Here is a 27,466-nt window from a genome sequence, read left to right as displayed (position 1 = left end):
GAGCATTTGCTGTGCCATGAGCCCCACATAATGCAGGGGCCGCAGCAAAACCCGGGGGCCGCAATGTTTCCCAGCTCCTCCAGACAAATGAGGACCAAAGTAATACCATTTTCCTTTTTCTTTCATTTTTAGTTTCCCTCTCCACGGGAAGTCTTACCTAATTTGGGGTTAGTAGCTTGAGTGGACTGCCCTGGCTGCTGTACAGTTAACTGTCCCAGTGCGGTTGGCTGTGCTGGAGTAGGAGTGGTGGTGGTGGAGGAGGTGCTGGGAGAGGACTTACTTTGCGGCTGGGCCTGGGACTGCGGTACTGTGCTCCGGATGGTAAGGGTGGCTGGAATGACCGTCGTGAACGTGTTGGAAGACGGCCGGACCGGCATGGCCGGACCAGGTCTCACCTGGGCCATTTGGGAGAAAACCTGAGGGACGCCGACTGCAGGCTTCACAAACTGGGTGCCTGGGGCTGCAAAGGAAAGGAGGGCACAGTTACCGTCTCGTCGGTCCTCGAGACTCTCCTAAAACAAAACTTATTAAGGAGGTACCATTCCTTAATGATCCTCCGATGGATCAAATCAGTCAGCTTGTTCATTTCCATTAATTCTAGAAATTCTAATCGGTTCCAGGAGACTCTCCTGGAAAAATTATTACTGCTGTTATAAGGAAGTGCCCTTCCACTTTTGGGGCAAATCAGTCAACTTGCCCATTTATGCTAACTCAAGGCACTTTAGAGCCATCTCCATATAGATGGAGCAGGAAAGTCTCTCAATTTCTCGCTGCGATTAACCAGGGTTTTTGTTTTGTGTGTGTTTTTATTTTTACTAAATACATGTATCCTGCAAACACATCATCCTCAATCCAATTAAAAGTTACAGACACTGGTCAAGAGGTGGCCATACTTTGTAGATCATTGCAATAGGAATCTAGGAAATATTAAGCTTGGAAGACATTTATTACCTGCCCTTCACCCTAAGGTCCAAGGGCGGGTTACAACACTAAAACACAATATTAAAAACAGTTTAAAACAACTTGCTTGTATTGGCAGAAACATTATTTGTACAATTCTCTAAAACAATTACATATTGGGCTGTTGATGTTTGATAAGATTTAAAAACAGATTTTAATGTTCTTATTTTTAATGTCTGTATGAGACAAACTGCACAGGCTGAAACCAGGGGTGGCGGGAGATCGCCTGTGGTCCTCTAATTGCTGCTGGATCACAACTCCCAGCAGCCCCAGCAATTAGAACGGCCATTGGGCAGGGGTGAGGGGCTGGGAGTCCAGCAACATTTGGAGGGCCACAGATGTTCCCCACCCATAATCCATAAGAAGGCAGTCTTCCCTACCCCCATCATGGAAAATGCGCTCTCTCTTTTCTCTTGCTTTTAACAGAAGTACGCAGGAAAAAACCCCTGCAGACTTTAAGCCATGACTTCGGTCAGCCATGAATCCTGGTTTACCATGCAGTGCAAACTGGTTTTGTGGCTGAGACCTGGTGCGGCCCCCACTCTCCCTCCACCTCCTGCTACCCTCTTTCTACTCCGGTACTTTTTGTCCCGCCTTTGATAAGCCTGCCCTCGCGCTGCATTTTTTGTAAACCCATGTGAGGCAGAGAGATGCTAGATAAGCGAACCTCTAGGATTATATATATATATAAAGGTAATATATTCATCACACTTTCTTTGGCTAAAGAGACACAGGTGCATAGGAGCTCTGTACCTTCAAAGGAGGCGGGGCTGGGACTACGGAAGCCCCTCCCACTGAAGGTGGCAGCAAAAACGTGAAGCTTTTCGCATAGCCCTGCCTCTGCAGCCCATACTCTGGTGCTGGAGGGAAATTTCCTGGGAACTCTTTTCTTCCCTTTTGACACCTACTGGCCCAGCAGCCTGACCCCTCCTCACTTTCACAGTTCCAGCCTCTGCTTTACCTGGGACAAGGGTAATGGGCCGTACTGTCTGGCCTTGCTGTACATTCAGGACAATCCCAACCTGGTTCATCGCGTTCTGCACAGGCCGGACATTTCGCACGGGGAAACCCTGCAACGTGCAAGCAAAAAGAAGTGGATTTAGCAGGCTTATCTCAACAGCAGGCTTGGGGGCAGACAATGAGGATTGCTGCATGCTGCAATTCCACAGGAACTAAGGGACCTGGGTAGGCTTGTCTAAACACAAACATTTTTAGCATTTAAATTAAATACAAATTGTACAAATAAATTAATAGTGCAGAATTTTTTTACATAGAATTGTTCAGCCTGGCACCGTATTGTAGAGGTTTCTGAATTATTATAACATTGAGTAAAAAGTGTACACAGCTCTGGGGATGAGTGGCTTCTCTTAACATTTCAGTCAGCTCACTGATCAAGGTGTCACCCTGCTGGCCCAGTCAAAGTCTAGCACGGAACACAGTGACAGGCCAATGGTACCATCCACCAGCTCCAAATGTGAAATAGAAATAAATGAACTACACATCTGCATAAAAACAAACCAGGAATGTGCCAGGTACTCATAAAGAGTTATCAACAGAAGAAGAGCTCTGTCGGATCCTCAATGTGGCAACATACAGAGTGGTCCAAAAGTATACTCCTTTAGAATCCACTTTCTTTGTGCGTGACTCAAGTTCGCCGTCATCATTCACAACAACAGTATAATAATCCTTTTATCTGACTCCACTATTCTTTCCAACTGCCAGCCTGAAATTCAACTGCCACTTTGTTGTGTGTCAGTGATGTGTACCCATATAATCTGTTGTGGTGAATTCCACTGATTCAACTGTATACCTACTTTGCGGCCACCCTGTACTTCCTGCAAGAGCCAATGAGATGCCTTTGGAAAACCCATAAGCTGGGCAAGAAGGGGGGGATCATACCCTGTTGACTGCCCCCCCCTAGCAACTGGTATCAAGAGGTAGAAGAGGTGCTGCCCCTCCCTCACCTGAGTCGTGATGAAGATGGGCTGACTGGTCACCGGGGAATTGGTCACATGGTTGGCGTTCTGCATGACCTGCACCGGCCGGAGGACTGGTTGGGTCATCACTGTGCTGAGGCCAGAGCCTGGGTTCTGCGTGAGGATCAGAGGCTGCCCGCCTTGCTGAACGAGAGGAGTCCCAGCTGGACAAAAGAGAAAGACAAGTGGGCAAAATCATCATTGTCACCTGACCTACAACTTCCAACTTCAGATTAGCTTTGTCACTTCAGGGCCAAACAGTGGCTTGGAGGACTGGTGGTGGAGTCAGATGCAAAATGGCGCTCCAGCAGGATGGAGCAATTATCGACTGCATATACACTGGGATTCCCAATATTATTTGAGGGAAAATACCATATTTTTCGTCCCATAGGACACTCCGTCCCATAGGACGCACCTAGTTTTTTGGGGGGGGAAATAAAGGAATTCCCCCCCCTTTATTTCCCCCCCAAAAGCAGGTCGGGGAAACCGAACCAGGTCGAGGAACAGCGGGGTGGCGGCGCTGCGCCTCCCTGCTGTCCCCCGAGCTTGTGGGGCTGGCTGATGTCTGCCCGGCGCGAGGGGTGCTCTGCTTCAGGGCGCTCCGCCCGGCGGATGTGTTCCCGAAGCGCCGGGCGCTCTGCTTTCAGCGCGCCCGGCGCTCCGGGAAGCAAGCTACTATCCTCAGCCTAGACATCTGTCAGAGCTGCTTCAAGATCCTAGCTCACAGAGGATCACGCTAGCCAGCGGTCATTAAGTAAAAGTCTTTATTGAGTTACAGTTTCCATTCTCAAGCTGCTACGTGCAACTCTACGTCTAATGGCTAGATCGGCGAAGCTCCGTCTGAGTCTCCGCCCCTTGTGCACCAACTTAATATCCTAGCCCTGCTCCACCTTTTCCGCCTGACTGCTCTCCTCTGGGTCCCTCTGCCCCCCGGGGTCTCCTCCCTCCGGGATTCCTCTGACGCCGACCCCCCGGAACTCCCTGTCTCCTTGCGCCGGGCTTTAGGACCTGGCTCCCTCTCCTGGCTGCCTACTGCGTCACTTTCCTGTGCATTTGAACTTGGCGCGCGCGCCCAACCTTCCACTTTCCGTCTGACCGTTTCTTCGCTCCCCGATGGAGGTGTGGCCACTCCTGACTCGTGCCCTCCCCCCTGTTGTGAGCTGCCAGCGCTTGATCTCTGGCGCTCTTCCTCTTCCCTGCTCTCTGGCTGTGACGCTGGTCCCGATTTCCAACTGCTCCCCTCGGAGTCCCCTCTGGCTCTATCTTCCTGGGGTGTCCCCCTAGGCTCCCCCCTTGCCCTGGCCACTGGTGCTCCTTTCTGTGAATCTTCTGATTCACTGGAAAGGCTCGGAGATCTCGGGTCGTCGTCATCACTCATCTTTTCTTCTGCCTCCTCCCCCTCGCTCTCTGTTTCCTCCCTTGCCCTTGCCTCTGCTCCTGAACCCCTGACAACATCCCTGCAGGAACTCCCACAGGGCTGCCTAGGCTGCGGATGTCTTCCTGAAGCCTGGAGAGTGAGAGGGGTCGGTGCGCACCGACCCCTCTCGCTCTCCAAGCTTCAGCGAAAGCCTGCATTCGCCCCATAGGACGCACCCAGATTTCCCCTTCATTTTTGGAGGGGGAAAAGTGTGTCCTATGGGGCGAAAAATACGAAAAAACTTCTTAAAGTGGCATCCAAGCATGAATGTGGCAAATGTGAAAGTGGGTCATTTACTTAATTGGCAGGATTGGTACTGGCCACAGAATCCCATTTTCCTTGCAAAGTATTAGGGTGAGTGGGATATCTGAAGTGTGTGGCCTGGAGATCCTAACACTTGCCCCCAAACCAAAATCCTCCCATCCAAAGCCTCTCCCCTTACCGCTGTTGTTAGCAAAAAGCGTCACTAGTGTCTTCTTTGTGCTGTCGCTGTTGGGTCCTCCACTGCCGCTGACAGATGTGGAGGTTGTGAGGCCGCCACCAATGGATGCGTGAGCGACGATCGGCATTGGGGTGGCAACTGGCTGCACGCTCACCGAAACTGCCGGGAAGGAAATTCATAATGGTTTACTGCCTGCAGGTACGGACAGTGAGGACATCCACATGGCTTAGCTCTTTGTGCAGAAACACTTAGTGACTGACTGACACCAGGAAGGCACCTTCACTCTATTCCTTTCGGCACCTGCTAAAAAAACCATTTTTGTTTAGGAAAAGTCTATCTAGACATCTGGTATTTAGCTCATCATTGATTTTAATTATTGTTTTAATGTTTTAAACAGTTCCCTTTAACTATTCTTACTGATAATTTCATTGTGATGAGGCTGCATTTTAATATTTTAATGTTTCAATATTTTAATTGTTGTATTTTAATCTTGTTTTTAAGTTGTATTCATTCAACTTGTTTTTATTATTGCTTGTTAGCTGCCCTGAGCCTGGGCTTGGCTGGGGAGGGCGGGGTATAAATAAAAATTATTAATTATTATTATTATCTTATTATTTCTGTAAACCACTTTGAGATTTTTTGCTCTTTCTTACAATGAAGCAGTACATAAATTTTGTGGGGGGAAATAAGTATCTGCCAACAATGAAAGGCTCTGGATCTGAAATCCAGTGCAGCAGCACTGGAAGGGAACTAACAGGATGGGATGGTCCTCCATACCAAAAATAAATAAATAAATAAATAAATTTAATTACTGAAAATAAAATAAAAATCCCTGCAGACAGAAAATCAGTATATGATGGAGCCTTATCTCGCTCTACTACACTAGTTGTCTATATGCAAGGATTCCTTCTTTATTAGAGGAGAATCCAAACAGATGAATGAACCCCCACCTTCAGCATGAAGAGTGAGCCTCCACTGAAAGTAAACAAACCAACAATCCCAGCGCAGAGAAAATTAGCATGTCATGGCTGAGGGTGAAAGGTGATAGCTTTCTACATGCAGGGACATATTTGGTTTCCTGTGTAGAAGCAGGCTGGGAATGTCCCTACCTGAAAGTCTGGAGAGCTGCCGCCAGTTGGCGTAGATAATACTAGATGGACAAATGGTCTGGTATGGTATAGGGCAGCTTCCTATTGACCTCTCCAGAACCATGGGGATTGGAATATTGCTATTATTTTTAAGGGAATGTCCACAGCTTGGTGGTGGGTCATCTGCTTTGCATGCAGAAAGTCCTAGGTTCAAACTTCGGCACGTTCAGGTAAGGCTGGGAAAGACATATTGTCTGAAACTCTGGAGAACTGAAACAGTGTAAATGATACTGAGCTAGATGGGCCCAAAGGTTTAGAGAATAGCTTCTCTCTCTGTCGCTCATAACCTTAGAACTTGGGGATATCCAATGAAGTTGAACACTGGAAGGCTCAGGACAGATAGAAGGTAAAGGTAAAGGGACCCCTGACCATGAGGTCCAGTCGTGACCGACTCTGGGGTTGCGGCGCTCATCTCGCTTTATTGGCCGAGGGAGCCGGCGTACAGCTTCTGGGTCATGTGGAACCAGAGCAGCGCACGGAAACGCCATTTACCTTCCTGCTGGAACGGTACCTATTTATCTACTTGCACTTTGACGTGCTTTCGAACTGCTAGGTTGCCAGGAGCAGGGACCGAGCAACGGGAGCTCACCCCATCGCGGGGATTCGAACCGCCGACCTTCTGATCAGCAAGTCCTAGGCTCTGTGGTTTAACCTACAGCGCCACCCGCGTCCCTCTCAGGATAGATAAAAGAAAGTATTTCTTCATGCAGTGCATAGACTATGGAACTCGCTCCCACAGGAGGCAATGATAGCCACCAAGATGGATGGCTTTAAGAGAGGTCTGGACAAATTCTTGAAGGACAAGGACATCAATGGTTACCAGCCACAATGGCTAGGCTCTGCCTCCACAGACAGAAGCAGCAATGCTTCTTGAATACCAGTTCCTGGAAGCCACAGGAGAGGAGAAGACTCTTGTGTTTGAGTCTTGCTTACAGGTTTCCCACCGGAATCCAGTTAGGCACCGTGAGAACAGGCCATTGGCCTGATCCAGCAGGGTTGTTCTTATGTACCTGCAATCATATAGCTCAGAAAAAGATCGAACATCTCACCAGCTGCTTCTCAGAATCTAAGACCCAAGTCTCACATACCAATCTCAAATTGAAGCTATTCTTTATATCAGCCAGAAGGCAGGGAAGAAGCAAATCAGAACAGCCAGACAAGAAGACAAGCTATTAAATGTGCCAATCTGTTACACCCACAAGGATATTAATAGCTAGGGAAGAAATAATGGGGTTTTCCCCCCTGTGTCTTTGCATGTAGGACTAAAGAACAGAGACTGAATTCCATTGGTAAAGGGGTTGAAGATAAAACTACCAATATCATAGCATTCTTATACAACTCTATAGTGGAACCACACTGGGAAACAGTTCTGGTTAGTTACCACACCTCAAAAAGGATATTGTAGAGCCAGAAAAGGACAAGTAAAATAACCAGGACTATGTGTGCAATACTGGACCAACTCTCTTTCCAGGAAAGGTTACAACATTTAAGGCGCTTTAAGTTGGGAAAAGGGGTGAATAAGGGACGTGATAGAACTCCATAAAACAATACATGCTGTGGAGAAAGTGGATAAGGGTATGTTTTTCTTGCTATCTCATAATACTGAAACTCAGGGCTATCCAAGCAAGCTGAATTGGGGGAAATTAAGGACAGACAAAAGGAACGACTTCTTCAAACAGTGCACAGTTTAACTGTGGAGTTCACAACCATAAGAAGGGGTGATGGCCACCAATTTAAGACAGCTTTAAAAGGGGACTGGCCAGATTGATGGAAGAATAAGGCTATCAAAGGCCCGCTAACCAAAACAGCTTTGTACAACTACCTCCCACTGCTGGGAGACAGGATGTCTTTGAATACCAAGTTATAAATGGGGAGAGGTGCTGTCACACACAGGTGTTGCTTGTGGGCTTCTCAAGGGCACCTGGCTATGATTATTATTTATTAACTGTGTGCATTACTCCCACCAAAGTCTTTAAGGTGACTTACAAGATACAAAATAGGAAATACAATTTAAAAATCCATAAATACAACCGCATAGGAATATCAACGGCCATTTTACAAAGCTGTGCGAAAAGGGTTCCCATAAACAACATTAAAATCTGTCAGCAGAAGAAAGATGATAACTCCCCAAACCCTAAAAACCACATCACTGTTGAAATTAATAGAACTGCTAACGTTTAGTGAAAAGCCAGGGAGATTACTTGCCAGGAAGTATGGCTGGAGAAGAGTACTGGAACTCTCTGCTCCGCTAAGACTTGACAAGCCTTTTGCTAGTACAGTCATACCTCGGGTTGAGTATGCTTCATATGTTGAGCGTGTTCGAGTTGTGCTCCACAGCAACCCAGAAGTAACGGAGCGCATTACTTCTGTGTTTTGCCACTTGCGCATGCGCAGACGCTCAAAATGACGTCACGCGCATGCGCAAAGCGACACGCGCAGACGTGTCGTCACCAGTTACATTTGCTTCTGTATGCGAATGGGGCTCTGGAACGGATCCCATTCATAGCCAGAGGTACCACTGTAATAAGGATAATTCTGGAAGGACCACAGTTCAGTGGCAGAACATCTGCTTTGCATGCAGAAGGTGCCAGGTTCAACCCCACCCCCTGGCATTGCCAGGTAGGGCTGCGAATGTCTTGTCTGAACCCCTGCAGAGCAACTAGAGTCAGCGTGGAGTCAGAGTTATACAGATCAATGCTGTCTGGGTATATGGCAGCTGCCCATGTTTCTCTTATGAATTAATTGTCAAATTCCAGGAAACTCTTGTTCCATGCCCACCTGGAAGTGACATACATAAAGGCTCAATTCATGCATTGTGAAAATGGTGAGACACAAAAGCAATATTTCTTTTTTTTTAAGCATTTGGAAAATGAATGCTGCAGTACATCAGATTGGAAGGCAGATGAATTATTTAAACTGGGTATGGATGGCATACCACCCGAAATGAAAACTGCCAAGCAACGTAATGTAGAATTTGTGTATCATCTTACACGAGTTTTGCTTTTTTAAAGAAGGAAAGGAAGAGGGTCGTTACCTGTTGCGGTTTTGTCAACCGAGTTGTAATCTTCAACCACAGAGTCCTCGATCACATCGCTGATTTTCTGCCACGGCTCCAGCTCCTCCTCCTCACATTCCATAAATAGGTCTGTGTCCGCCATCCTGAGGGTGGGGGAGAGAAAAATAAAATTTGTCAATCTGTCTTTTGTGGGGAAATGAAGAACTGAGACCTAAGCCAGGAAAACATATGCTATCGGTCCAATGGAACGGTTCTCAAACTTCCTTCCCTCTGGAAACTCTCTCCACGTTCAATGAATGTAAGAAGAGCCTGATGGATCATCTCAGGGGCCAACCAGATGCAAATAAGAAGTCCGCATAAGGTGGACATGAGCTCAAGGACACTCTTCCCTCCACACCCCGCTTCCAGCAACTGACAGGCACAATGCCTCTGACAGCAGTGGTTTCAGAATTCCTTATGCATTCTAGTGGCCCCCAATTCTTGATCATGCTGGGAAGTGTTCAACACCTGCCTAAGGCTGGTCAAATACCAGCTCTGCCTGTGTACTGAGATTGTTGGAAGGATCTCTTCTCTGTATTCCACCGCTGGGGGAACGCGGCTATGTGGTAGTGCATGGCGGGGCCTTCAATGTGGTGGCTTCCCAAATGGGGACAGCCCTTCCCTTACAGGTAGAGCCAGTTCCAAGAGCATTATCATTTCACCGAGGCATGTCAAGTTTTGTAAAGCTGATGGTTGTTTTAACCTGCTCTATTGTTCAATATTTCAGCATGTTGTTTATTATTTGTTTGTTTTTATCTGTGCCCCACCAGAAAACAGATGAGAGGACAGATTATAAATATTATTTAATAACTAAAGTAAAGAGGAAATATTGTCAGATCTTCCACAAAGCCATGATGCTGAATGTGTTTGAGGAATTGGCCCAATGCCTATTTAGAACAACTGCTAAACTGAAAGTTTAAAAACTGGCTTTGTGTCGTTGTTTTTTAAATACTTGCTGTTACTTTGTTTTGCTTCAGTCATTTAAACTGTAACCGTATGTTGGCTGTGATACATACTATCACATTTATATAGCTTTGAAAGAATTATTATTAGTACTTCATTTCATGAATATTACAACAAAATACCCATCAAACCAAATTATGACACTGCGGGAACTCTTTAACTCAGGGGTCAGCAACCTTTTTCAGCCATGGGCCAGTCCACCGTCCTTCAGACCATGTGGGGGGCCGGACTATATGGGGGGGGGGGGAAATATGAACAAATTCCTATGCCTCACAAATAACCCAAAGATGCATGTTAAATAAAAGGACACATTCTACTCATGTAAGAACACCAGGCAGCCACTACAAATAACCCAGAGGTGCATTTTAAATAAAAGCACACATTCTACTCGTGTAAAAACACACTGATTCCCGGACCGTCCACGGGCTGGATTTAGAAGGCGATTGGGCCACATCCGGCCCCCAGGCCTTGGGTTGCCTACCCTGCTTCAGCTGGTGCCAAGATAACATTCCTTCTATCTAGTTCTTATTTTCAACAAATGAGGAGTACAGAAAAGAAGAAATGTTCCTAAAACGACGCTTTGAAAGAGCGAAGGTGATCAAAGAAACACAAGGATTTTACGGCTTATTCCCATCTACATCCAGTTCAACAGAAATTGTGACCGAGGTGTACTCCTTTAGCAGTGAGAGTGAGAAGTTCGACACTGAAGGAGGTACAAAATCTCTGGTTATGGCTGAGATAACTGGGTATGTGACCTGTGAATACAATAAAACATGGTGGATGACTTATGTGCTGCCAGTGGACTATTGAGACTACTGAAAGTGAAGAAGGAACCGTGACCTTCTTTAACCCGCCAGGACCAGTATCACCATCTGTCAGGGAACTGCCATCAGAGCATCAGGTGGTGGAGGGACTCAGGCAGGATGAAAGAGACTCAACTGCGGAAGCAGGGACCAGCAGGGGGAGGAGTGGGTCTCTGAGGGAATGCGAGCAGGAGGGAGGGCTCAGGGAGGCTTCCAGCGAGAACAGTGGGGAAGTATCGGAGTCTCCCATAGGGAGACCCAGACCTCGCAGGAAACTGTCACGCCGTGAGTCCAGGAGACGCGTTTCCGTTAAGGAACTTCTTTGCTGGAAACGCTTCCGCAGACAGCCACTGTCGGACTCTACTAGTGACTAGAGCAGACATGTCTGAGGAGCTCCGTCACACACGGAGGTTTGTGGGGGCGCACAAACTCTGAGGGAGCACGTTTTCACGCACAAGCAGCTAATCAAACCCTCACAGCAGTCCGACAGTCTTTGTACGCTGCCTGTGCAAGAGAAGGCATCATGAGCGAACCAACCGGAACCGGAGGAGCAGGGGCTGGAGCTGGTCCAAGCTTGGAAGATAGATACCGAGCGTTGGAGGTTCAACTGGCCCTGCAGACGGCGAGGCTGGAGGAGAGAAGGGCTCAGGATGCAGACAAGAAGGGGAGAGCCACTCAATTCCCCAGAAAGGTACCAGGATTGGTGCAGAAATTTGGGGGGGACCCCAAGGACTACCATGCTTTTAGGACAGAGATGCAATATGCCCTTAATGTGCAGTTCGATGAGTTCCCTGATGAGGAATCGCGAGTTGCTTTTGTAATTGGGCATCTTGAGAAAGGGGCTAGAGACTGGGTTCGACCCCTAATGGCAACGCACAATGACATACTAAAGGACACAATGAAGTTCTTTCGTGCAATGGATATCATGTTTTCCAGCGATATTGAGGAAGGGGTGGTGCGCAGACAGCTAATGGCTTGTAAGCAGGGGAGTCGATCTGTCCGTGAATATTGGACTGAGTTTACCATGCTGATTCACAGACTGAGTTGGGATTTATCGGCGGCACCCGTTCAAATGCTATTTGAAGAAGGTCTTTCTTCGGGGGTGAAAGACGAGCTGGCACGGAGCCCCAGGGCGGAGTCTATGGATCAGCTGACCAAATCTGCGCTGACCATAGGAGCGCGGCAGGAGGCAAGAGCCTTGGAGAGGCGGGAAGGGAGAGGGGAACGTTGGAAGGAGTTCCGCATTCCAGACATTCCTGAGCCAGCTTTCCCGCCGGCAGAGCCGATGGAAATCGGAACAGCGCGCGCGCGCGCATTTTCAAAAACCAGCGAGGGAGCTAAGAAGGAGGGAAAGGGCCCCCGGAAATGCTATCTCTGCCAACAGCCAGGCCACTTTGCCAGAGTCTGCCCCCAGAGGAAGGAATGGCAAGGGATGGTGGGAGCTGTTGAGGGGGGAGAAGAAGGGGGAGCGGAGCAGGTAAAAGCCAACGCCTGGTTGCCACAATTGGGGCACTGCAGCCAGGCCAAAGAGCAGTGAAAGTGCCCGTGCCAGAAGCTCCTCGACCTGCTCTAGTGATTGAAGTGTCGCTAGAGCTGCAGAATGGGCACCCCCTAAAAATAAAGGCGTTATTGGACTCAGGCAGCTCCTGCAATTTTATGAGCAAGGAGTTTGCTGCTGAACACCAGATACAGACCATCCCTTTAAGCAACCCCCTGCAGGTGACCACGATTGATGGCAGGGAGTTGTTGGGAGGAGGAGTCCGCTTGCAAACTGTCCCAATGATAATGAGGGTGGCAAGGCACACAGAACTGATAGCGTTTAATGTGGCCACCCTGGGAGGCGCTCCCATTATTTTGGGAATGAGCTGGCTAGCTCTACATGATCCGCTGGTTGGCTGGCATCAAAGAGTGGTGTCCTTTGGTTCTGCACATTGCCTGGAACACTGCAAAGGGGAGAAGGGTTCAGTAGGGGCCCAAGCCACCCTAGCAGGGACTGAAGTAATGGGGAAGGTGAAGGTACCACCACAGTATGCAGATCTCAGCGACGTGTTCAGCGAGAAGGAAGCTGACCAACTACCACCTCATAGACCCTTTGATTGTCAGATCAATTTACTCCCTGGAGCACAGCTTCCCGTGGGCAAGTTGTATGCCATGTCAGACAGGGAAATGCAAGAGTTGCGAGGGTTCATTGACAAGAACCTGAAGAGAGGCTTCATCAGAGAGTCCAAAGCAGCAGGGGGGAGCCCAGTGTTCTTTGTGGACAAAAAAAATGCGGACAAGCCGAGACTTGTATGTGATTTTAGGCGGCTGAATGCAGTGACTGAACCGGTGGCGTTCCCTATGCCCAGAATTGATGATATTTTGACCATGGTGAGGAAGGGAAAGATTTTCACAAAGCTGGATCTAAGGGGGGCGTACAACCTGATACGCATAAGGAAAGGGGATGAATGGAAAACCACCATGTTTACCCCTTTGGGGGCGTTTGAATACCTCGTTATGCCATTTGGATTACAAGCAGGCTCCGCGTGTTTTCAATCTTTTATGAACCACGTGCTGGGCCCTTTGCTCTACAAGAATTGCGTTGCCTTTCTAGATGATGTGTTGGTGTATTCTGAGAATGAGGAGCAACATGTGAGAGACGTCAGAGAAGTGTTGAGCAGACTGCAAGCCAACAGGCTGTGGGTCAAACTGGAGAAGTGTCGGTTCCATACCAAGGAGGTGGAATTCCTGGGGTACCGCCTGTCAGACAAGGGATTGGCCATGGATCCCGGCAAGGTACAGGCAGTGCTGGAATGGAAAACACCCAAAACCAAGAAGGATGTGCAGAGGTTCCTAGGGTTTGGAAACTTTTATCGTAAGTTTATCCGCAACTTCGCCCATCTGACGGCGCCCATCACTGACTGTCTCAGCAGTAAAAAGAAGTTTGTATGGACGGCGGAGGCGGAGCGAGCGTTTGAGGAACTGAAAAGGGCCTTCGCCTCTGAAGAACAACTTCTGCATGTGGATTTACGAAAGAAGCTAAGGGTTGAAACAGACGCATCTGACAGAGCCATAGGGGCGGTGCTTCTTCTGCAGTCGGGGAAGGAGGAGTCGGAGTGGCGTCCGTGTGCCTTCTTCTCGCGGAAGCTGAACAAATCCGAGAGGAACTACACGGTGTACGACCGAGAACTGCTTGCTATTCATGAGGCGTTCCGGAGATGGAGGCATCTGCTAGTTGGTGCACAACATAAAGTGCAAGTGTGCACGGACCATAAAAATCTAGAGTACTGGAGAACGGCGCGAGTGCTCAACCAAAGGCAGTTGAGATGGGCCCAAGAGTTCTCCAAATTTAACTTTGAGATTTGTTATGTGCCAGGCCCAGAGAATGTTAGGGCGGACGCTCTCTCACGCAAACCTGAATATTTGGAGGGGGAGGGAGCACCCGAAGAAACCCATATCATTCCAGAGGACCGCTGGGTGTGTGGGGCGACTTTGGTGGGGCAAAGGGAATTGGTAGAGGGTACGGTGCAGGATGCATACGCCCAGGGGAAACTCAGGGATCTCAGAGGGGAGGAAGACAAATCCGGTGGTTTTGAGGAGAGAAATGGGGCATTGTATTATAAGGGAGCGTTATATATACCTGAAGGGGAATTGAGGGAGAAAGTACTCAAGCAGCTGCACGATAGCCCCACAGCAGGGCACTTTGGGCAACACAAAACCATGTGGCTGGTTACCAGGGAATTTTGGTGGCCCAAGGTCAGGGAAGATGTGCGGGAGTATGTGAGAGGGTGTGAACAATGCCAAAGAGCCAAGGGGGAGAGGCAGGCGCCGGCTGGTTTATTAGAACCACTGCCCACACCTGAGAGACCGTGGGAAGCAGTGGCAATAGATTTCATGACTGATCTGCCAAGGTCTAGAGGGAAAACAGCCATCATGGTTGTAGTAGATCTGTTAACTAAGATGGCCCACTTCATAGCCTGCTCACATGCGGTTACAGCAGAAGAAACCGCCAAATTGTTTGTAGAGAATGTGTTTAGGTTGCATGGCGCCCCCTTGAGGGTGGTTTCAGACCGAGGGAAACAATTTACTTCCAGGTTCTGGAGGAAGCTCATGAGCTTACTGCATGTAGAGGTTAATTTCTCAACGGCCCGTCATCCTGAAACCAACGGGCAGGCGGAAAGAGCAAATGGGGTTCTCCAACAATATTTGAGGTGTTATGTTAATGACAGAGAGAATGATTGGGTGGAGAAGCTGGCGTTGGCAGAATTTGCCTACAACAATGCAGAGAACGTGTCCACGGGGATGAGCCCCTTTTTGGCTAATCACGGGTGCCATCCCAGAGCCTTCCCAGGGGGGGAGGGGGAGAACTGGAGCGTTCCAGCTGCAGAACAGTTCGTGGAAGAAATGGAAGCGATCCATCGCCAGCTCCAACTCCACTTAAACAGGGCTAAGGAGGAATATAAGAGGCAAGCAGACAAAAACAGAAGGGAAGGTGAAAGCATCAGGGTGGGGGACCAGGTGTGGCTGTCAACCCAAGGGTTGCCATTCAAAGGAGGTTGTAAGAAATTAAGACCCAAAAGGCTGGGTCCGTTTGAAGTCATACAGCAGGTCAATCCAGTGGCTTTCAGGCTCCGGTTACCGAACCACATGAAGCTGCACCCAGTTTTTCACAGGTCGTTGCTGTCACCGTATAGAGGAGACAGTGAGGGGAGGGTCACTAGGGGACCAGCAATGGAGGAGAAGGAACACAGCTACCATGTAGCGGAGATCCTCGATTCCAGGTGGAAGGGAGATCAAGTAGAGTATTTGGTAATGTGGGAAGGGGAACCGGAGTCGGAAAACACCTGGGTTAGGGCAGAGGATGTCAATGACGAGGTTTTAATAGAGACTTTTCATCAGAGGTTCCCACGTAAACCTCAGCCTGTAGCGAGGTTCCGAAGGGAATACTTTGCCACCACCGACGAGGAAGAGGAGTTGGAGGGGTTCCCAGATTCTGAAGAGGAGGAGGATTCAGCTGGCCAGGACGACGATCGATGGAGAGAATTGTTCGAGACGTCAGAAGATGAGGAAGATTCGTTTCGGGGTTTTAGCCCTTCACCTCCCAGGGGGGAGGAATTGGGAGGGGGTGAGGGGGGCCCTGGAGGGGAGGTGGATGTCAGGGAACTGCCATCAGAGCATCAGGTGGTGGAGGGACTCAGGCAGGATGAAAGAGACTCAACTGCGGAAGCAGGGACCAGCAGGGGGAGGAGTGGGTCTCTGAGGGAATGCGAGCAGGAGGGAGGGCTCAGGGAGGCTTCCAGCGAGAACAGTGGGGAAGTATCGGAGTCTCCCATAGGGAGACCCAGACCTCGCAGGAAACTGTCACGCCGTGAGTCCAGGAGACGCGTTTCCGTTAAGGAACTTCTTTGCTGGAAACGCTTCCGCAGACAGCCACTGTCGGACTCTACTAGTGACTAGAGCAGACATGTCTGAGGAGCTCCGTCACACACGGAGGTTTGTGGGGGCGCACAAACTCTGAGGGAGCACGTTTTCACGCACAAGCAGCTAATCAAACCCTCACACCATCTGTTTACCCATCTAGCCGGGATGCTCTTAAGGTAGGGTGAGCACAAGTTCCAACAAGGGTCAACCAAGAACTGCAACTGGCCGTGCTCTTGAAAAGCGTTTGGTGTGAAGTATAAATAATGGAAGAATAAATGTTTTCAGACCCGTTTCATGTGTAAGGTTTCCACACACACACACCATAATTTAGTTTGATATGCATTTTGTTGTAATGTTCATGAAATGAACTACTAACAATAATTCTTTAAAAGCAATTCTATAACGCGACAGCAAGCCATCACTCTACTTTGGAACATGTTTTTAAAAGAAAAGCCTGACTAGCTTTTCAGATACCTTTTAATTGCATAACTTTCTAAAGAAATGCCTGGAGTAACTGATATTATAGTTTGAAGTCTTGTTTCTTCTGTTATATTTTACTCCAAGAAGACCCATTTATCCTAAATAGAACCCAGTAAGGCAGACATGTATGTACAGAATGTTTTTTCCAATGTGATCCCATTAAGAGCCCAAGATGAAATTTTGCAGGTAGATCTTGTTGTTGTTTAGTCGTTTAGTCGTGTCCGACTCTTCGTGACCCCATGGACCAGAGCACGCCAGGCAAGAAGATCAAATGCATCCATTCTTAAGCAAATTAGCCCTGAGTGCTCACTGGAAGGACAGATCGTGAAGCTGAGGCTCCAAGACTTTGGCCACCTCATGAGAAGAGAAGACTCCCTGGGAAAGACCCTGATGTTGGGAAAGATTGAGGGCACAAGGAGAAGGGGACGACAGAGGACAAGGTGGTTGGACAGTGTTCTTGAAGCTACAAATATGAGTCTGACCAAACTGTGGGAGGCAGTTGAAGACAGAAGTGCCTGGCGTGCTCTGGTCCATGGGGTCACGAAGAGTCGGACACGACTAAACGACTAAACAACAACAATTAATTTCAATGTGTCTACTACTCTATTGCTATATTATTTCAACAATTTGCATACCGTTTAATCACAGTCATCTCTAAGCAACGTGCAAGAGAATTTGAATGGACTGTTTCCATTTTAGCTGGTTGTGTTAGTTTGCATGATTCATTTTATTATTCCTATGTGCTTTTAACCAGCTCGAAACTGGCATGGAAGTCACCATTGCAGATGCTGCTTTGGTTGGAAAGATGTTGTAGCAAGCAACTAAATGTGAATACATAGACTTTTGCCATTCGGCCTCCTGCCTTTCAACTCTTCAGATAACACCTCTTGGCTTAAATTCCACCTTATTGTGGATGATTCCATTTCCTATCTCATTAAACTTTTACTCTCTGTCCATTGTGCTATTTGCCATCAACTTCTTGGTCACCTACTGAAGCCAACTCCCTTTGACTTCCCATCCTCTTTTCCTCACAACCTCCGTGGGTCCTCTGTTACCAGGGTTTGCATCCAACTGAGGTCCATTAATTTCAGCGGGTCTACTATGAGCAGAAAGCTGGATGCTGCTCAAGCAATACTGCTGTTTTCAAACCCCTTGGGTCCACATTGATCAAAGGCAGGGAGCCACAGGCCTGGAAACCAAATACAGCTCTCCAAGCCTCTCTGTCCAACCCTCAATATTCTCTCCAGGCCTCCACCTCCACCAGCCTTACTTCATAGCCTACTTGAGTCTTTTTGCTTGGTTGGGATGTCCCATTGAACTCTGATAATTCTCTTGGTTGCCTGCATCAACATCTTTGAAGATTGAGAACAAACATAGCCTGGCATCAAGATTCACTGGTCTACCTACAACCCCAGCACATTATTTTAAACCTCCAGAACTCTTCAAGAACTAAGAAGAGACAAATTCTAAGCAGGCCACTGTGTCCAGCCTCAAGCACAAATTTGTACCACTTCCACACACCAGTTCAACTAAGCAGAAATCTCCCACATTTCTTCTTCCCTTCAGTCTTCCTCACAAAGCCTTTGCTGTACATAATTTTGAGACCCTAAGGCTTCCCTGATTCAATCCAATTATTTACTCCAAGTGATAAATAATGCTAACATTTTGCTTTCTGCCACCGCACAGGCAGATGCTCGTTCGCAAACATGGACCCAGAATGTGCTAAATATATCACAAGGTATCTTTCCCCCCCTTTTAAACCAGATTCGAACATATTAGAGGTTTGTTCTATTAAAACAGACCTTTGTGGGCAGTAAGTAATTAAGTTACTGTACTTAGTGTACTTAATTGATTAACAACCTGGCACAAATAATAATAATAAATGCAGACCACTTCCTTAACTTAAGCAGCCAAACCAGTTTTAAATTTTCTTACAACAAGGAAAGGAATCATTCCATTATTTTCAAACTGAGTGCCATGAAAAATGAAAACAGTGTTTATTATTTACATATACAGACTGGTTGTTGTCTGAGATCTCAAAGCAATTTACCGTACAATGGACAGATATGAGCACAGTAAGTAAGTACAATAAAATCTTCCATCAAGTGATTTCTAAAACAAATATATAAATAATATCCATACACAAACACAATACTCACGTAAATGAAATAGGGGAGCACTACAAGGCAGCACAACGTAATATTTCAACCAGCTAAGACACATTGTCATTATACCCACTCACTTGGTCCACTCACCTTCCATGCAACCACCACACTCCTACACTACCTCAACCAACCACTCATACATAAAGCACTCATACTCAATATTATAATTACAATATTATAACCCACATTCAAATGATATGATGGATGTACCCACCAACCAAGCCTTCACCAATCTGAAAACCTCCAGATCTGGATGGCTGTGGGTGATGGAAATTATAGTTCAAAACAGAGGATAGCACATTGGTGAGGTTTCTGCTCATCTATACCCCTTGAAGGAGGGAGGCCATGGAGTGTTGATCAAAGTGGACTGGACAAATCCATTGAGTAGGCTATCAATGGATACTAACCTTGGTGGCTATGCTTTGCCTCCACAGTTGGAGGCAGTAATGCTTCCAAACACCAGTTGCTAGAAAACAACAGAGGGGAGAGGGTTCTTGAGTTCAGATCCCTCTTCCAGGTTTCCCACAGGCATCTGGTTGGCTACTGTGAGAACGGGATCCTGGACTAAATGGGCCACTGGCCTGATCCAGCAGACTCTTAATGTGTTCTTAATCCCACTCTAATATAGGCGGGCGCTATGGCCCTGAATGAGGAAGGACACACAGGCTGACTCAGTTCACCTTACAACTGTCAGAGGGGGGGGGGGTGTATCCCTGAAGCATCTAATGCTGACTGATGCTCCCTTGCTCCTTTTACATCAACACTATTAGGTGAAGCTCATTAACTGCGTTTCCATTTTATTTTCCAACCAGCAGCATCAAACCCTGTGCGCCACTGTTAGTAAGTCATACAAGATGATCAGAGTTAATAAGCCCACGTAATATAAGAAAAGTCCCCAAGTGTTACAGTGCACACACACACACACACCCGGAAAAAGAATGGCTGAAAAATTGCTGAGGAAAATGAGAGGTTAGAACCATCATACACATATTTAGCTTATTGATTTGGTCCTGAACTTTTTTTAAAAAAGCAAGGTTCACATGGAGGAGAATCTCCTTCACCATGGGCGATCAGATGTGTAGCTATTTAAAAAGCCTGTGTAAAATTACATTGTAATGATTGCAACTGGAATAAACACATATTATTCCGCTCCTTGCTACCACACATACACACACACTTCCCATTTGACTAATTTTAAAATATAAGTCCCCTTGGGACAGGCACCTCGCCTTTTATCTAGAAAGAAATGCATATTCTTCCTGTAGTTACTCTTCTCCTCCTTCTGTTGCCTCTTCCACCGGGGTTGGCCCCAGTGGTTGGAATGGTTGGGAATTTGCTGGGGGCCCACACTGGTGGAGTGTGTGTGTGTGTGTGTGTGTGTGTGTGTGTGTGTCAATAGCAACAGCACCTCCCCACAAGACCTACTCCTCCTCCTCTCCACTATTGCAACCTCCTTGCTTGTTTATCAGCCTCTTCACTCTGGTCCAGAAAGTGTTAGTGGTGAGAAAGTGGATCAGAAATGACACTCTCAGGTATCTTGTTCGTTCTCTGCTTGTCAAGCAAGCAGCTCTGTTGCCATGAAGAGGAAGCGAAGGAGATGGTGATGATGGTGGAGAGGAGGTTGTCTGAAACCTGGAGCCAACACTATCTCCCACGTTAAATATCACACTGGACCTCTTGTACATCATAAAGCATCATGCACATTGACAATGCTACCAGCAAGTAAATACCCAGAGATTGCTATGGTGTCACCTCTCTCAGAAACCCAGTGCACTCAACAGCCAGTATTTAACCGAGACCTCACAACACCCACGCAGGCTGGCAAGGATACACACTTGATCAACAGTAACAGAAGAATGGGGGGAGGATGCACAGGGAACATGCTCCAATAAGAAGCAACTCAGGAGCAGCCAGCCAGCCAGCCAGCCAGCTAGCCAGTCTGTCTAGGAAACTGGTCTTCCTCTTCCAACCAGGAGCACATAGTGCCAATCTGCTTTTAGCATACAGTGGTGCCCCGCAAGACGAATGCCTCGCAAGATGAAAAACTCGCTAGACGAAAGGGTTTTGTGGTTTTTGAGCTGCTTCGCAAGACGAATTTCCCTATGGGCTTGCTTCGCAAGACAAAAAAGTCTTGCGTTTTTTGCAAGTTTGTTTCCTTTTTCTTAACACCCTTAATACAGTTGCGACTTGACTTCGAGGAGCAACTCAAGGAACGCGGTGTGGTAGCCTTTTTTGAGGTTTTTGGCGATTTTTGAAGCTTTTCCAAAACTTTTCCGACACCGTGCTTCGCAAGACGAAAAATTCGCTAGACGAAAAAACTCGCAGAACAAATTAATTTCGTCTTGCGAGGCACCACTGTATTAAAAGTCAGGATGATGAAAACAGATTATGCCTGGGTGAAACACAGTGCGTGGCTTGTTTACTGACGGTTGTTATCAGAGGGTACCACGGCCATAACCACAGAGTTGAACGGCTGTGGATATTTTGACAGAAAAGCAGTATGTAAAAGATACAAAGTGTGTAAAAACCCTAGATGCTGCAAGGCAGCCTGAGAACAGTGGATAGAAGGAATTTGTTTACAGCAAAGGTGTATAAAGCTGAGTTGTTGGACTCCATCAGTCCCCACCTAGCATGGCCAGCCAATGGTCAGGGAGGATGGGAACTTGAGTCTAGAGATACCTGGAGGGCCCACAGACACCTGCATTACAGCAGTCACCAAACCTTTCAGACCTTTAACCCTAACACACAACATAGGACCAATCTGCTTCATAAAAAAACCTTGCACACACTTATTATTATTATTGTTGTTGTTGTTGTTGTTGTTGTTGTTGCTGCTGCTGCTCCCCCCCCCCGCTTTTCTACTTCCTGCCTTTTTTCAATCTTTCCCCTTCTCTTAAAAAAAATTCCAAGAAGAAAGATAGTGATGTCACAGTTGTGCACTCTAGCCCACTAGTTGAAAATCAACAATTAATTAGACCAGGGCTGGGAAAACTTTGGCCCCTCCAGATGTTGTCTGGCTCAAACTTCCATCAGCCCCAACCATCATGGCCAATAATCAGAGACAGTGGGAACTGTACTTCAGTAACATCTGGCGAGCCACAGGTTACCCACCCCTGAAACAGAATTAGGCTTACAATTCCAGAGGGCTGGCCACATTTTGTAAGAATAAAAAACCAAGGATCCAGTGGCTCCTGAAAGATTATCACGTTTCTCATGCTATAAGGTTTCTTGGGCTAGAGACCACTTTTCCAAATCTGACCAAGTGGCCTGTGGTCCTCTGAAGTGACAGTGTTTTAAGACGCCACAGGACTCAGCTGTTTGAAGCTACAGGGTGGTTAAAGGGTGAGCTTATTTTTAGCAGAAAAAGGAGAAAGGAAGGTATTTTCCTGGGATTGGCCAGTGTGTGTGTGTGTGTGTGTGTAATTTCCAGGCTGCACATCACTGACAAATTTGGTTATAGTGCTCCCAAAATCAATTAAATGATTGTTAAATTTATTGCCCACTCTTCACCAGCAGGTCCCAGGGTGTGGTTCCAACAATTACAAATGGCACCTAGGAACATGTAAGATTTCTCCCCGTACTCCAGCAGCAACTTGGAATATTGAAGATGTACATGGTTTTCCCAGTAGTGATGTATGGAAGTGAAACCTGGACCATAAAGAAGGCTGATCGCTGAAGAATTGATGCTTTTGAATTATGGTGCTGGAGGAGATTCTTGAGAGTCCTATAGACTGCAAGATCAAACCTATCCATTCTTAAAGAAATCAGCCCTGAGTGCTCGCTGGAAGGGATCGTGAAGCTGAGGCTCCAAGACTTTGGCCACCTCATGAGAAGACTCCCTGGAAAAGACCCTGATGTTGGGAAAGATGGAGGGCACAAGGAGAAGGGGACGACAGAGGATGAGATGGTGGGACAGTGTTCTCGAAGCTACCAGCATGAATTTGACCAAACTGTGGGAGGCAGTGGAAGACAGAAGTGCCTGGCGTGCTCTGGTCCAGGGGGTCACAAAGAGTCGGACACGACTAAACAACACCAACAACATGGCACAGAAAGCTGCCTTATATTGAATCAGATCCTAGCTCAGTACTGTCCACACTGACTGGCAGTGGCTCTCATGGAAGTGCAGGGAGTTGAACCCGGGACCTTTTACTCTGTTTTACCTCTAAAACAGAGCTGTGGTCCTTGCCTCAAAAATAAAGCAAAATTCCAGTCCTCGTGATTGTGAATGATCGGCTGATTTGAAGACGGGCATAGGAAGCTGCCCTACTGAGTCAGACAGTATTATCTGCACTGACTGGAAGCAGTTCTCCCAAGATTTTAGGCAGGAGTTCTTCACAGCCCTAGGTGGAGATGCTGGGGATTGAACCCAGTATCTCCTGCATGCAAAGCAGCTGCTCTACCACTGAGCTGCAGTTCCTCTCCTCACATTTTCATCAACACATTATTATTTTTTTAAAGGGTATGTTAATAATGTCATACTGGCCAGAGGGGTTAAGGCTGGATGGTTCTGGAATGCAACAAACCAGTCCCAGATCCAATTTCTCGTGACGCATTTTTCAGGCCAAAGAGTCTACGACTTCCTCAAAGTACTGTTAAGAGAAGAGAAGCTTTCCAACTCAAAAGGTCCATTTTCCTAGCAGGAGAGTCTGATTCAACAAGAAGCATGGCACCTGGGAGAACTCCTGGGAAGAGGTGGGTAGAAGAAACAGTCACCTGACAGACAGCAGAACTGGTTTAAAACACACACTCAAAGGTTAGTCTTGAAGGAACTGGCAAGATACTACACATTGTTCAATTACATGCATGTTTACAGAGAAATTCAGTCAGACTGCAGCCTTGAACGGAACAGGATTCTGCAGAGGTCAGACCTAGGGTCACACACTATTCAAAATCCACATTAATTACATAAACTAGGGGTAGAGACTTTTTCAGCTTGAGATGCACATTCATTTTCAGGCAAGCTTTTGAAGGTGACATGTCTGCAGTAGGCAGGGCCAGAGGGTAAAATGAGAGGAGCAACTAATACCAATTTCACCTATATACGTTAAGTTAGTTTCTGCACACACTCACACAGCATTCTGTATCCTCTATCCAGAACAGCATTATCCAGAAGAGGCATTATCAGACTTCAACAACATATTCCAGCCAGGCAAAAGCACTGGGGGTGTAAAGCAGGACTACTGAGGGGTGTTGCCTAGGAAGCAGGGTGTATACTCTCAAAAAGGGTTATGAGGGCCAGAGAGAGAGGACTGGAGGGCCACTTTCACCTCCTGTGCTTGAGGTTCCCCACCCCTGACATATATGCTTATGAAAATGAGACAAAAGTAGGAGGACGTGCAACCATTTCTGAGGAAAAATTCAAAATGATCTGAAACGAAGGAGAAATCAAGATGCAATTGAATGGAAGTAGAAGTTAAGTGTTACACAGAAGGTTATTGACTACGTTAACTTTATGATGGGGCAAAACTCACTAGCTACTCGCACTTCAAAAGGAAGATTCAGGAATTACAGTACGACAAAGTGGACATGAGATAAGCCAACAATAGGTTGCTATGATACAGAAGAATGTTGCATCAATGAAATATCACAGCCAAGATTCTGGAAGCAATGGAAGTGGTCTATTTTGGACCAGTGAAGCATCTCTTGGGCACCCCAAAGAAGTTGGAAAATAGGGAGATAGTCTGAGGAAAGTCTGAAGATACGGGGTGTATTTAGCATAGATTAAGGAAGATAAACAGGACTTACTGCTTGTATTTTCAGATAGAATGGATAGATAAGACAGATAGATAGATAGATAGATCTGAAGAAAGTGAATGGTTGGTCACCCTTCAAAGGATGTTAAAATCCCAGCTTAGTGAAGAAATTCACTGGGTGATGTTGGGCTACTCTCAGCCTTTATCTCTTTACAGGGTTGTTGTGAACAGAAAATTAACACATAATACCCAAGATGTGGTTAAAGCAAACCAAGTTTTGCAAGCCAACAACAAACCAGGGTTTCAGATCACTGCCTGTTGGGCGGTAAACAAACCACAGTTAAGCAACTAGCCTTTGCATGCAACGCTAAGCCATGGTTTAATAAGCCATAGTTTAAGCGCGTAAGGGCCCTGCAAAGGCCTGTCTAGCCTACAGCATGCTATTCATGCAGGGGTCAACCGGATGCCTCTGGAAAGCCCACCTGCTAGACCTGGGCACAGTAATAATACAGTCATACCTCGGGTTACAGCCACTTCAGGTTGCGTTTTTTGGGGTTATGCACCCCCCAAAACCTGGAAGTACCGGATCGGGTTACTTCCGGGTTTCGGCGGTCGCGCATGTGCAGAAGCGCTATATCGCAACCCGTGCGTGCGCAGACACACCGCTGCGGGTTGCGAACGTGCATCCCGCACGGATCACGTTTGCAAACCGAGCGTCCACTGTACCTTTATTGTCATTGTACAACCTGTGTACAATGACAATTAAACAACAGCACTCTTCCCACTTCCCAGCATATGGTATACTGCTTCTGACAGTGGAGAACACAGCCATCATGCCTTGTAGCCACTGATATCCTAATCTCCCGTGCTCATGCCATTTATTAAACCAGGCCACTGTATACAAATGTGACATATCCCTGAAGCCATAAAGGTGTCAACCCACCAGCCTCCTTGCTGCACAGATGCAGAGTCGGGAAACGGTGGCTTTCCTACCTACGTTGCGCGGACGATCATTATGTTATAATACACAGAAGAAAAATTAATGGGAAGCTCACCTGTAGCTCCTAGCCCAACAGCTGGTCGTAAGCACAGGGAAAGGGGGAAGCCCCGGCCGCGACTGTCACATGGCCGCAAACTCCCTGCACAAGAAGACTTTGGCAGTGAACAAAAACAGCCCTCGGTGTGAATTAGTATGGAAAGGGTGGGTTCCCCCCCCTGCAACTCTCACAGAACTCCCATCGGCAACGGCAAATGCGGAATTCTATTTAATGCAGAATAAAAGGAGCTGTGTTGCCTCGAGGTGGTTGACATGACAACAAAGTCAGGTCAAGGGATGAAGCTTCCTTTCTTAATTCTGATGGGGGGGAATGGAGGGGGTTGTCAGAATATTAAGAGCCCCCCCCCCAGCGAACGTATTCTTATATTCTATTATAATTATGTATGTTATGGGGAGGGAAGCGATTTCTGAAGCAGAGCATCTCCCTTACTCTTTCCCACCCCCAAAGTGAGGGAAATTCAAAACCAGCTACTTCCCACTCAAAGAGGACCCCAACAAAATATCATCATTCCTCCCAATATGAATTTAAAAACCACCTTAGAAAGCACAACACCTCATGCTTTGGGTGGGGGGGGGGGAAAGAAAAATAATCCCTTTGCCCAACATGGCCGCCCACCCAGCAGCTGAGTTGCAGCTTGGGAAGGATGGGTGCATTAGATTAATATATTAATAAATTTGTACTATATATGTGTGTGCGTGTGGATGGTGTGTAGATACATGGAGTCCATAGGCTTATTCTGATTTTAGCGTGTATTTATGCTTTCACTTAGCACCTCAAAAGAGACTGGGGGGGGGGGTTTAGCAGGGAGGAAGAAACGGGTTCTGTTTGAGGGGCGAAAAAGGAGATTGGGGGTGGGCGGAGGGAGCCGCGGCCACCTCACTCCGTTTTTTCCCCCTCTTTCTCGTCCCGCCCCTCCGGACGAAATAGTCCGGGATCACTCCGCGCCTTCCCCTCACAGCCAAGGAGGGGAAAAGTAACAAGGCCGCCCCTCGACCGAGGTATGCCTCCGCCTAGCGGGCGGGGAAAGAGAGGAGCCCCGCCCCTTTTCTCCCCCTCGAAGAGCGAGGCCCCGCCCTCTCCCCACATCCCTCCAATCGCAGGCTTTCGCCTCCCCCCCCCTCCGCGACCCCTCCCCCACACACGGAACGTCTCGCTTTGTGTGCGGCGCGCGCGCACTTTCTCCCTCGCTGCCCCTGCCCGCCCCCCCCCCCCAGTACGCGGCTGAGGTAAAATATGCCTTAAAAAAGCGGGCCGGTGTGAGGAGCGGGTGAAAAAAAGAGAGCCGGGCGGTTCGAACCGGTTTCCAACGGTCTCCAACCGCCACCTGCGTTCCGTTGGCTGGCGCCCGCCCGCGCGCCGCCGACGCCATGGCGCACGCGCGCTCCCCTCACACACCACACACACACACATTCTCTCGCGCGCGGCCTCTTCCCCTCCCCTCCCCCCCTCCCTCCCGCCAGCGGGTCGTGCCTTCCGTCGCGTCCGCCTCTTCCCTCACATAACGGAATGGCGGCGCCAACTCACCTTCCAGGCTCTGGCCGCCGCGGCTGCCGCCGCCGCCGCCGCTGTTTCTGCGCCTCCCGTCTCCCTCCTCAAAAGCCTGGGAGGCTTGGCGCGTCCACACTCTTAAAGGGACACGCGCACCCCTCCTCGGAGGAGAAGAGCGGCCTAGCATGAGCTTCTGCGCACACACCCCTCCCTCCCTCAAATCTCCCGGTTTATTTTATTTTTTTTCCCCCGTTGAAGAAAAAAAAATAAAAAAATATGGTTGCGGGTTGATACTGAAGGAACAACACACACACACACACAAAAAGGGGTCCTGGCTGGCGGAGGGATACGGTGACGTCATTTCCTCCGTCCGGCGGATTGGCTGGGGGAGTGACGTCACTGGCAGGCTGGCACACCC

General features: G+C 47.8%; 1 protein-coding gene across 3 annotated transcripts in view; it reads right to left on the bottom strand.

Moving 5' to 3' along the window:
- Positions 1-27,253, bottom strand: part of POGZ (pogo transposable element derived with ZNF domain) — a 49,306-nt gene extending 22,053 nt beyond the window's left edge. The window contains exons 1-6 of one of the 3 annotated variants that reach the window (XM_081173461.1): positions 27,085-27,253; positions 8,978-9,102; positions 4,796-4,954; positions 2,925-3,100; positions 1,922-2,030; positions 158-460 (exon numbers count right to left, since the gene is read on the bottom strand). In XM_081173461.1, coding sequence (XP_081029587.1) covers positions 158-460; positions 1,922-2,030; positions 2,925-3,100; positions 4,796-4,954; positions 8,978-9,101 — 871 coding nt within the window. In that variant the 5' untranslated portion in view covers position 9,102; positions 27,085-27,253. Of the gene's footprint in view, positions 1-157; positions 461-1,921; positions 2,031-2,924; positions 3,101-4,795; positions 4,955-8,977; positions 9,103-25,557; positions 26,000-27,084 lie in introns of those variants that run through there. The other 2 variants (XM_081173462.1, XM_081173463.1) reach the window with 2 other exon arrangements.
- Between the last annotated feature and the right edge of the window lie 213 nt (positions 27,254-27,466).

This window comes from Podarcis bocagei (assembly GCF_964188305.1).
Source record: "Podarcis bocagei genome assembly, chromosome: 16".
NCBI classification, from domain to species: Eukaryota; Metazoa; Chordata; class Lepidosauria; order Squamata; family Lacertidae; genus Podarcis; species Podarcis bocagei.
This window is presented reverse-complemented; position numbering and strand designations above follow the sequence as displayed.